Source organism: Platalea leucorodia (assembly GCF_965183815.1).
Source record: "Platalea leucorodia genome assembly, chromosome: 9".
NCBI lineage: Eukaryota > Metazoa > Chordata > Aves > Pelecaniformes > Threskiornithidae > Platalea > Platalea leucorodia.
The window spans coordinates 36,688,576-36,700,725 of NC_138831.1; the positions used below are offsets into that span (position 1 = coordinate 36,688,576).

General features: G+C 34.3%; 1 protein-coding gene across 2 annotated transcripts in view; it reads left to right on the top strand.

Annotated features, from left to right (window-relative positions):
* NEDD4 (NEDD4 E3 ubiquitin protein ligase) overlaps positions 1–12,150 on the top strand; it is a gene marked incomplete at its 5' end in the record, with an annotated part of 62,517 nt that overhangs the window by 33,867 nt on the left and 16,500 nt on the right. For both annotated transcript variants that reach the window (XM_082322626.1, XM_082322625.1), the window contains 7 exons: positions 2,407–2,457; positions 5,344–5,405; positions 7,426–7,528; positions 8,413–8,582; positions 9,199–9,316; positions 9,444–9,611; positions 11,442–11,507. In XM_082322626.1, the coding sequence (XP_082178752.1) occupies positions 2,407–2,457; positions 5,344–5,405; positions 7,426–7,528; positions 8,413–8,582; positions 9,199–9,316; positions 9,444–9,611; positions 11,442–11,507 (738 nt within the window). The remainder of the gene's footprint in view (positions 1–2,406; positions 2,458–5,343; positions 5,406–7,425; positions 7,529–8,412; positions 8,583–9,198; positions 9,317–9,443; positions 9,612–11,441; positions 11,508–12,150) is intronic.

Consider the following 12,150-nt stretch of genomic DNA (forward strand, 5'->3'; position numbering starts at 1 on the left):
AGAAAGTACTGTTAAAGGTTGGTTATCGAGGCTAGCTCTGCTAAAAATAGCAGGAGAGACAGCAGAATAATAAAGTGAATAACAGGAGCCTGTACTAAAATAATGCTGGTAACAAACACAATGTTCTGAGGTTTTCTAAAATACAGCAGACTTTTGTCCCACATTCCAGTAATTTATTTGAAAGGCATGTTCCACTCAAGGATTGCCAAGAACTTTACAAATACTAAGCCTTTTAACATGTCTAAGGTATGTGCCGTGCCATTTTAAAAAAAACCTCATAGGCAAAAATGATAGCTGTATTTTTCCAGAAGCTTGTGGTCTATAATAATACAGAAAGTTTTCCTTCAGTAGTTCAGGGAAGCTTCAGGCTCTTCAGGTATGAAACCTTGTTGTAACTTTCTATCTCAAATGTGTTTGTGAACTAAAAAGGTGGGTGTTTTGTTTTTATTTCCACTCTCCCCCTTCAAATCTGAATATAAGATATCCACACTACAAATTTAATTGAAAGTTATGTATCTTTATATTTCGAGTTTGTTATCATCTATGACAAGCTCTGCAATCTAGTTCTGCTTTTTGGAGGTGTAAAAATTACAGCTTATACAAAGTGAGGCACTGGTTCTCCTTATACATGTACGATTTAAAGATGAAAATGACAAACGTAGGACAACAGAGCTAAAGAAAAAAGGTACCAGAATTGTTAAGGAAGAAAGAACTACTTCAAGAAATACCTATAGCCTTTAATGTCAGAACTGTTTGAATGGAGAATGCCATTAATGGAACAAAAAAAATGAGCAGAATTGGACTGGAGTTTTAATACTGTAAAACATTGACATTGAAAAATAAAAATATACTTATGCTAGAAGAAAGGTGAAACACATGGCTTTGCCCTGAGCTGAAGGGAATAGATGTCAGCAAGATGCAGAGCCTCATAGTGGAAAGTTTTATGGAAGAAGACTGTCAACACCCTTGGGTGATGAGTTTGAATAAAAGCTTGCGGTACACCAACAGGTTTAGGAAAGAATAGGTACCAAATCTTTTGTTAGCTGGAAAAATTGGGAAGGCTAGAAATGCAGAGGCTGCACAGGCTACACTGTTGAAGACTTTCACAGTTCCTTACTCTGTATATGCAAAAAAAAAAAAGTAGTCTTGTTAGTGTAGATTTTTGAAAAATGCCATAGGCTTATACATACCTGTTAAAAATTTCATGCCCTCTTTGATTTTTACCACACACGCAGTGATATGTCTTCATTTTAAATCACCCATATAATACATTTTCCTGCTTTTGTGGAGGTTTGCAAAGGCTTTCAAATCACAAATGAACTTGAAACAACTCAGCATATGCTCCAGTAATCCAGTAAGAAGTCAAGTAAAGTACTTTGACTGTTGGTGGTGACTATTGGCGAATACTGAAATTACCTACGTAAACGACTAAAATCTTAATTTCTTTGGCAGGCAAAAATCAATGATCAAAAGTAAACTGTACAATGATACCACGTATTGTCAGTCCCTCCCCTGGTACTACAGCATAGGCTGGAGGAAATCCAGCTGCCAAGTTGGTGCATTCATAGCCTGGTCATAGTTGGACAGTTAAGACACCCAAGTCAGGGCAGAATCTTTCAGATTTTAGTTGTTAAAACTAAACTTCGCAATGTGCGTAGGCAAATAGTATTTTTCATAGATAAAATGAATTTTAGCACATTTTCAGATGTCAACAGGAATGTTGGGCATGGGGCAGGGGAGATGCCAAATTTGAAGCTCCTGCTGCCAGGCTTGGGACCACTGGAATTGCTGGAACTTCCAAAGCACTTACCACAGATGAAACTTATTTTTACTTCATCTTATTTTTTCAAACAGCTGCATTATTTTGAAAAGAAAAATATGTTTATATATGCCTGTTTTAAACAGCTGCCTGGGCTTATAGAAATTGTCAGGCACTCCTAGGAGGATGGTCTTTAGTTCTGTGTTAATCTGTGATTAATGTTTAATTGCTTAAGCATATACCAAGACAATTATTTTTCTGAAACAACTAAGGGAAAAAGTGTCTTTGCTCTTTGGCTTTAAGACAATGTTTCTACTGGAGATGCTGACAATCTCGGTCCTGATGCTGAACAACTCTCTTCTCTTTGCTTAACATTAGTCTGTATGATTTAAAAAACAATCTAAATCTCCACCCCCAGCTCCCTCAAACATCATTTATTTTGAAGAAGGCAGAACTGTCCAAGGCTCTTGAGTGTTGGGTCAATCAGAACTCATTCTATACAGAAGAAATGTTATTGTCTATAATTCAGGAGTCTTCAAATTCTTAGAAAGCATTACTATGCTATCAGAGGTTTGGAACAATGTTTTTTAAAACATTTTGCAATTGTAAACTTTCTGTGGTTTTTTGTTTGTTTTTATTTTCCATAGACTCGAGATGATTTTCTTGGGCAAGTGGATATTCCTCTTTATCAGTTACCGGTTTGTATTTTTTGTTTGTTTGTTTTAAGACAGTGAATGGGAAAAATGATTCTGTATGCAACTGTATTAGTCATCTAAGGAAGTTAACCGTACTGATAATGTAAGTGATTAAATTCTCCTGCTGTGTTGGGGTTTTTGTTTGGTTTTCTTTGTGGATTTGTTAGGGGTTTTTTAGTGCTGATACTTATAAAAAAATGTAGGTTACCTTGTGTTTAGATATTAGTTTCTGCTGCTATGAGAATTAGGAGTGCTTTTAGCTTTTTCAAGTATAATAATGCAAGGTTTGAAACAGTCTTAAAGACAAGAGGAGATTGTAATTATTGTCATATTTCTTAAAATATTTTCTTTAAAGTCTACAAATTTACTTTTAATATTCCTTATTCCCATAAACAGATACAGAAGAGGGTAAGTGGGAAATAGAGCTAGTGTTTCTTTGTACATTTGGGTTTCTTTTTTTTTTTTACTTTTTGTTTTTGTATCCCTTTTGCAAAGCACATTGTTAGTTTTAAAGAGAGATCACCAAGAACATTGAAATAAGTAAGCCTTTTAATTTTCTTCTGAGGTCTCAAAACATTAGCAAATACTTACAGATTTATCAGCAACTGCTTTAAAGACAGGATAATAACCGTGGCAAAACCTTTCCAAGAGCAGTTGTTCTTTCATTCTGGTAAGAACCATGTCAGGAGTAGTTACAGATATGTGCCGTTTCCCACTGTAATTGGGATGTGAGATCACACTAACTCCTCTCCCTCAGTCAGGTGGGTTGGAAAGACTGGCTGTAATGTCCCTTTGGAGAAGACTGACTGTGTTTTCTCTTCCCACTAATAAGTTGGAGAGCAATATTTGGAATCTTTTAGAGATACTGGTGCATTCCTTTCTTTTGTTTTGTTGTGGTTTTTTGTTTGTTTTTTGTTTGGGGTTTGTGTTTTTTTTTTTGTTTTTTTTTTTTGTTAGCATGAACTAATTTATAGAGCCTCACTTGAATATTTTCATGGCTATTTTCTTCGTTGACTTTCCCCTGTCTCCTCTTTGTTTCTGTCTTCCTGGTTCCTTGTTCTTAATTACTTGGTCCTACCATCTAAATCCATTGTACTTTATTAGCCCAAATATAGGTGGATTTTTTGGAAAGTCTTTCATTTACATAAGTAAATATATCTTATATATATAAGATATAAATAAAATCAGTTTATAAATTCTTTATTACATGCAGTTTTGGTTTTTCTTGATACTATGCAAATGCAGACTGTTCATAACTAAAAAGAGCTGGTAATCAGGGACATGTGAAAAAGGCAAATCATCTGCAAGGTAAGATAGTTGGCAGATATGAATTTGCTCTTTCCAAAACCAAATGTATTAATCCAAGTGTAATCTAGCATTGAATCTAAGACAACTCTTGTTTTTGGAAAGTCAGAAAAATAATGATGAAACTTACATTAAGAAGATATTTTTCTTTTTCTCTCCTCGGTTATGTATTTCCACAGTGTCTTACTGTGTGTGTTAGCAGAAATAATGTAATGCTGGAGGAGGGATACCCCCCTGCCCTTCCCAAACCACAAAACCAAAGCCCAAGCTTAATTCCATTTTAATTTCAAAGAAGTATTTACCTTAGTTGTAAGACAATTCATTTTTTAAGTATCGAAACTGATCTTGCAGATAACATCAGTGTAACACATATATCGTCACAGGATTGAAGATCTGCATTTTAATTCCGTGAAGGTGGAACACTTCAACTTGAGTGTAGTATTTCTAAATTGTATTAATAAGAGCTCACACTGAAAACTCTGGAATACAAGAGAGCATTTTCCTTTCCGAGATTCGGTGTGATAGTTATCACATTCAGTAAAATTCAGTCAGCTTAATCTTAGGACTGTTTTGTAACAAAGCTTAACAGTTCCAAAGAAAATTCTAAAATCTCAAACTTAATAATGTCTAACCTTTAAATGCCAGGAGGTTTTTTGTTTGGTTGTTTCTTTCCAATCAAATATGGACACACATTAGATATTTTTTTGAAAATACTATTATGGCATTAGTTCAGCCTTTGAGGATTGCAGCATGTACCGTTGTTCTTAATTAAAAGCCCCACAAATATAATAATTGCATGTTTTTCCTCATATTATACAGTACTTCTTGAAATGGTTAAAATGTATTGATTAATGAGAGCCTAGAGTTACTCCCCAGAATTCGTAAAAGCTGAAAAAGGAAAAAAAAAAAAAAAAATTTACAAATGTTCCTAAACATATGATATTGTAAAAATCAAATATTTTTGTAAGAATTGCAGAACTTCAGATGGATTATAAATACTTATGTTAACCAGAAAAATAAATATCTTTGTTTTCTTCAATGATCCCTCATGTATTTTTCTCTACCTGTACCTGGGATATATATTTATAAAATGATGTCTCTTTACCTCTGTGCTGCTTTCTGTTGAGCAACTTCCCTTTTGTGAATCGGAACAGAGATCTCCTCAGAATGGATTCTTCTGTGATTGTTTTTTATCCCCAAGTCCTAAAGCTAGAAATGGCTTTTTACGTATGTTCTGTGTAAAAATATTTGAAAATACTGAGGGAGAAAAAAAGAGTTATGGTAGATCTTTTAGATGTGAAAATTGAGAATCTGTTTCTTGATTTCAGGCTAAACAGTGTTTTTCTGTGCTTTAGAAACTGTAATATATGTATATACTGAAAGGTAATTTTTTTTCCTTGAACCAGGGAATTAGTCTTATTACTAAGATTAAAGCTGGTATTGCTATTACTGTACCTAAACCTATAATTTAAATTTTAAAATGTTATATGGTCTTTAAAGAAACTCATTGTAAATTTCTGATAATTTTCTTTAACTTCAAGTGTTTGATACAGACTTTTCTTGAAAAAAATTTTCTTATTCCAGACAGAAAATCCAAATATGGAGAGACCATATACATTTAAGGATTTTGTTCTTCATCCAAGAAGGTTAGTAAATACTGCATAAAACCTCGTAACTTTCATATCTAAACAATGCTGTTATGTAATTACTTGTAAATATGTAAATATTGTCTAAATTTTTGTGTTTTCATCCAAGAAGTTTGAGCATCAATGGAGTAAGGTATTTGTGGTCTACTAAGAAGTCAGCATTTGTTTAAATACTTATAGATTATTTGGTAAGAATAAACCATTTTTCTTCAGGCCATGTCATAATTCACATTATAACTTCATCTGAACAATTTACTGTTTTGCTGGACAGTGAAATTAGTGACCAATGTTATGCTGTAACTCAGTTATCCCTTTTCAACTTGACATTGTTTCCTGCCTTCCTGTCTCTCTTGTTTGCCTGTCTCGTGTAAGTAGTTTCATGTGACCTTAATTATAAACATAAAACTTAAACTGAAAAGCTGCTTAACATTTAGGAAGGCCTGTGTTTAAAAAAAACAAGGAATTTTTAAATGGTAGGTAACACTTTGACACTTACATTAGTGTTATGCATTCAGTGTTTGTTTTTAAAATGTAGATTCTTAACCTAAATCTAAGCAGTTTTTAGCAACTTTTATTAGAAATAAAATACATAAAATGCATGTCAATATTTTTGAGATAATAGGTTCCAATTTAAAAATAACACCAGAACATGTGGGATCTATAGATCTTTCTCAGCCATGCTGGTAGCAGAAGTATTTTTAAAGTATTTTACACTTAATTCTTAGCAGATCAATGATTTTAACAGTTAGTGACTGTCAAGTTTCATTTTGATCTCCTATTTTTCCGAATTTAATATTTTCTATCCTATAAATGAATGAAGAATAATATTTATTGTCTCTAAATAAATTAACTTCAATTGTTGTTTGTTAGTCAAGGATCTGACCTCTTCTTGTAGTGGCTACCACATGAATTTGGCAGTGCTTTGTAGTCAGAGATACTGCCGCAGGTTTGGGCACTTTTCTGCCTTGAAATCTTACTGTAACTTTTAGATGCTTTAGTATTGTTAGTGCGCGTTCTTCAATTTTGCTCATATTTGCATTTACTTAGACAGGAATATTAATAATAAGGTTACTACCTTCCCAATACCTCAAGCTGAGTAAGAATTATTAACATGTTAATACTCTGAAATGAATTACTTTATGGTATTGGCAAGTAAGGTAGTAGGTTACTTCCTCTTTCAAAGGGATGTGGGCTTTTCTGAAGCCAAAATACCATCTGAATGAACATGTTTATAATCCAGCATGGGATGTTTTTCTGGATATCAGAAAATCTAATTCACTTTTTCTGCATGGCAAAAAAAAAAAGGCAAAGCATTAGACCTTAGTGATGTGTTTTTGGTTTTTTTTTTGTTTGGTTTGTTTTGTTTTGTTTTTTCTTCTTTATTTTAGTAAGATGATGTGCAGGTATCCAGTTGACTCACTAGTGATATTTTCAGGACTCTTATTTTCCTTTTTTTACACCAGTAGTCAACCAGATGAGATAATTTGGCAGATTGTGAAAATATTAAATAAAAGTGAAAAAATGAACATGTGTAAATATTAAATAAAATCAATATGGGAAAGTCCTATTTTCAGGCTTCTAATGGTGCATTAAGCTGAATACAGAGATGCAAATGCTGAAGTATATGAGCTTGCTGTAACTTAAGTTTTAGGAAAAGTAGTCCTGTAGATTGAAATAATGCTTGATAAATTGTCTGCACACAGTCAAATTATTATAATAATATGAGTTGTCATTATTCTTATTTTCTTGTTCTTTATTGTTATGCATTGGATACTAGGGAAGTTTTCGGAAGAGTGAGTCGGAAAGAAAGGTTTCCAATTGTGGTACATAATATCAGCGTGTATTCAGAAGTCTAAGAACTCAATACCATTATAGAACTTCATTAATTTAAACTATAAAAAGCCAAGTTTGTGTTGAGAAACTTCAGAATAATCTTCTAGCTGTGCTTTTTCAGCTATTTTATTTCCAGGTAATAATTTCACAAGTGCACAATAAGAACATTTTGTTTTCTCTTCTGCAGCCATAAATCAAGAGTTAAAGGCCACCTTAGATTAAAAATGACTTACTTACCTAAAAGCAATGGGTCTGAAGAAGAAACCACAGAACAGGCTGAAGAATTAGAGGTGGGAAAAGATGTATTTATTGCTGAAAAACCTGGCAAATGTCTTCAGCTATTAAGGGTAGTTACAGTCAAAATGAATGTTAGGAATCACTAAGCTATAAATAGTGTTTTAGAAACAAACCAGTTAAAAGCGATTGCTTGTATCTTACATAAAAGTTGTAAGTCTGCATAAAAATTCTGGAGCAGTTTTTCTAACTAAAGGAGTGGCTTTGTCAGTGTATCTAAAAAGGATTACCTACATTAGGCTTTTGGCTTTGTTCTGGTACTGACTTGCCATATGTCTGTGTAACTCTTTGTTTTAGAATTAATGGAAGTATCGTTGCCCAGTATTTTTACTGCTGTTTAACGTTGTTTGACCCCAGCCAGTCAGACACTGACATCTTGCTGGTTTTAGAATTTCAACTCTCTCCAATTTGTAGGGATATTTTGATCTTAATTATTTACATTTGTAATCTTTTGTAAGCACATCCAATCTAAATCAATGGATTTCTTTTAAAGACTTAAACAACTCTAATCAGCATTACTACCCTTGCTTTAATTAAACTTTGTTACAAAATGGTATGCTCATCTGACTAGTATGTTTGCAGCATATGTATGAAAAGAAATTTATTTACTTTTTTTAATCTGTCCGATGAATGCTGTTTATTTTCCTGGAATAAACAACTTTTGATGCTAATATGTTCAAGGAACTTGAGTTAAAAATAAGATTTCTGCATGCATAATTTGTCCCATCATTTCTTGAGATATATGCTAAATAAAACCCAGAGCCAATCTTACTGGTTTAAGATGTAGTGGCACTGCACCTTAAAAGGAGGGTGGTTTAATAAATTGAGATACTTTTTCAAATTTGGTAATAATAAAAGCAGTTAATATTCTATCTCTTAGCCTGGGTGGATTATATTGGACCAACCAGACGCTGCTAGCCAGCCACAACAGCAGCAGCAGGAATCTCCTCCACTGCCTCCAGGCTGGGAAGAAAGGCAAGACATCCTCGGCAGGACCTACTATGTCAATCATGAATTCAGAAGAACACAGTGGAAAAGACCAACTGCTCAGTATGTCTTTTGGCCTGAAAATTCAAGTCTTACATTGACTAGTGTAACTAGTTCACTCTAGTTATATCGAAAGCAAGGAGAACTAGAAAGCGAACAGCTTGAGAATTAGTAAAGAGCTTTCCATAGCTTAACCTTCAAGCCCACGTGTAATGGTCACTGGCTAGTGGCCATTTTAACTGCACAGTACTCTTCCTGTTCTCTGGAAGTATGCATTCACATAGAAACTGGTTGCAATTTTAAGACATAATAACTATAGTAATGGAAAGGAAATTATTTTCCAGCTCTAAGCCTGATTCCTCCTTCCCAGCAGGGACTGCATTAAATTATTTAGCTTGGTTTTTTTCAATTTTTTTTTTTTTTTTTTTTCCCCTTAGCATGTGAATTACAAAAATAATACCTGGAATGCTATCTGGTTCTTTAGTTTAACTTACACTTCACGTTGACATGAATGCTTATTCTTTTTAAACAGTTTACATTAATTTTTATAGCTCGTGACTGTTTCTTTTTCTTCTGCCAAAATGACTATAGTATATGTTTTTGCTGTTAGCCTAGCTTACTGTTGAAAGATAAAATATGGCTACTGTATGCTGACTTCTCCCCCACACCCCTCCAATAGGGACAACATAGCTGTTGCAGATATTGGTAGTGTGCAGTTGGAGGCCCAGCATGTGTTCACTCATCGGCGACAGATATCAGAGGATACAGAAAATCTAGACAACAGAGATTCCCCCGAGGTAAAAACAATTTCTAAATGTTTCTGAAATGCAAGTAACTTTTTAATCTAGTCAAGAAGCTTGTCTTAACTATTCGTAACTTGGAATTACTTTTAAAAATTTATTTTTCTTTATTTTCTTTTTAAAGAGCTGGGAAATTATAACTGAAGACGAGGCAACAATGTATAGCAATCAGAACCTTCAAATACCTCTCTCTCAGGGTAATTGTGATATACAGACTCATCTTGCAGAAGAATTGAATACCAGACTTACTACCTCTGGAAGTTCAGCTACTGGCCAGTCATCAGCCTACACTGTAAATTATTTTTCTCATTGTTCTAATGTACAGAAATATCTATAATATTTTTCACAAAATGTTACTGCTTGATAGAATTAGATCCGTAAATACTTCATATTAACAATTATATCTTTAATTTCATCTCAAATGCAGAGAATTTAAGAGTTAATCTTTTTACTATAGAACCCCATCTAAACAAACGTTTTATTCTCCCCCGCTTTTGCTCATATGAATTTCTGCCTGAGATTAAAACAGACTTGCATGAACTATTTTTCAGTGTAAGTCTGCCTCTTATTCTAGTGTCATACAGAGTGCTGCTGAAAATTACAGATGAAGGAAGCTGTCTATATCTTGAAAGCTTATTTCTAAGGGAGTTGTGCTATATTGGTTACTTTTCCCACTAGGACGAGTTTAAGATAACTCATTTTTCATTGTGAATATTGAGATAAGGTTTTATGATTGGGCTGAGTAAACCTGGTGACTCTGTAGCAGTGAAAAAGAAACCTCGCTCATACAGTTCCACAGCCCTCGCACCAGTTATGAAACTTGTCCATCCTCTCAGTGAGTCTGTTCAGCTTGCTAACCCAGCAGAAAACTATGCTCTTTTTCCCCCAACTCTGTTTTTTTTGCAGTTTTAGCAAGCTGAAACAGCATGCTAGGTTGTCTGACAAATACTACGGTGGCAAAGGGGAAGCAGCAGGAGTACATAGCCAGGAGTGAGACTTGTCTTTTTGGTGGTAGCAAACAATTAAATAAGCTCAGCTGTCTTGTGAAACCCAGGCTCCACAAATGGCCTTGTAACCTATGTGACTTGAGAAATCCATTGTCCATTGAGGAAGGCCTATAGAGGTGACCCAGACCATGTAGTCTGTAAGATTTTTGGTATCTAAATAAAATCATTAGCTTTTGTGATGCTGAGAATGCTATTCCAAATGTAAATTTGGAATTGACTATGTCTTTCTCAGTTTGTACGAAGGCATCACTAGTGTTGTTGGAAACAGCAAAGTGAGAGTAACAAGACTTTATTTGACCTCTGCTAGTCAGAATCCTATGGATAGCAAGAAAACTGTTAATTCAGCTTGCTTGGGTGGCCTAAGCAAAGGAAGAGTCAGATGTTCAAATTATTTGCAAGAGCCAGCTAGAATGACAGTCTTGCCTCCCTTCACCTCTATCACCCCCCCGCCCCCCCCCCCCAAAAAATTTAAAAAACTTAATCATGCTTTTTCTTTGAAGTATCCTAAAAGGGTACGTAGATAGGGAAAAATTCTTCAAATAATTGGGGAAATTCTGGAGCAAGATGAAATACAGTTGCTTAATTGGACCAGATGAGATCTAAATAAGGCTCTAGGCAGAAAGGTGGATGCTTATCCAAAGTCCAGAGATTGAATTACTCATCTCAAACTGGATGTCTCAGACTCTCATATCTTTTCATTATTAACTTTATCTACTCTCGAAAAGCTGTGTTAGCTCTGATATATCCCAGGCTTTAGTCTACTGACAAAATAATGCAGTAAGTTCTAGACTGTAAATTAAATTGTAATGTAACTGGTTGCAACTAACTCTAGTATTTTACATGCCAAAACATCTATCGTTAGGGTTTTTAGAACTTTCACAACCTCTGTATTATTCTGTTTCAAGGTTATAATAGACACTGTGAACTTAATGTTTCTAGCAGTGTGAATACAGTAGTTTCAAAGATGATATATTAAATTGACATTTCAAAACAAATAAGACACTTTGTTCAAGATGAAAACTGTAATAAAGTGTGATAACCATTGTTGACTGTTTGCTGCCATCCTTAAAGCTGCAATAATAGCTAATAATGTCATTCCTCTTCACTACTTCAAGAGCCATTCCAGCAGAAGAGGTAGTCTGCAAACATACAGAGTTGAAGAGCAGCCTGCACATCCAGTGGTACGTCACTTTCCAAAAAATACAGGCTTGTGTAGCAGAGAAGCTGAAGGATTTTCTTCAAAAAAACTTCTTTTTTAACTATGTATTATGTGCTGACATTTTAAGTGAGATTTGGCCTTCTGCTTCTGGCAGCTGACCTGACAAAATTGCTATTATGAGTCTAGCAAGATTGGCGTTCGGTTTTAAAGCTTTCATGTTCCAACTTTGTGTTTTTGGTTTAACATTAGCTTAATGCCAGGATAGAGCCTGCAGAAGGAAGCAGTCTTCCTGTGAAGATATGAGTTTTGTTTTTCAAATTGTTTGCTTTATAATTAAAAGCTGTACCACCATCCTTACATTGTTTTCATGGTGATACTGCAAACTATGAGCTCATAGCCAGAAGTACTAGGCTGGATCAGCCGCACCTAAACCAGGTATATAAAGGAATCCTTTTAGATGAGGAGCTTGAATTTAAAAAAAAAAAAAGTTCTGGCACTTCATACTATTCAGTAAGGACTTACTTAAATACTGCTTTTCTATTTTATCCAGTTTGCGAAAATCATGAACCTTCTGGATTATAGTTTTGTTTTGATTTGACAGAGGAAAGCCTTTTCACGGTTTCATAGCTTTCTTAACTGTTTTTCTTCTGTTATCGCTAATATTT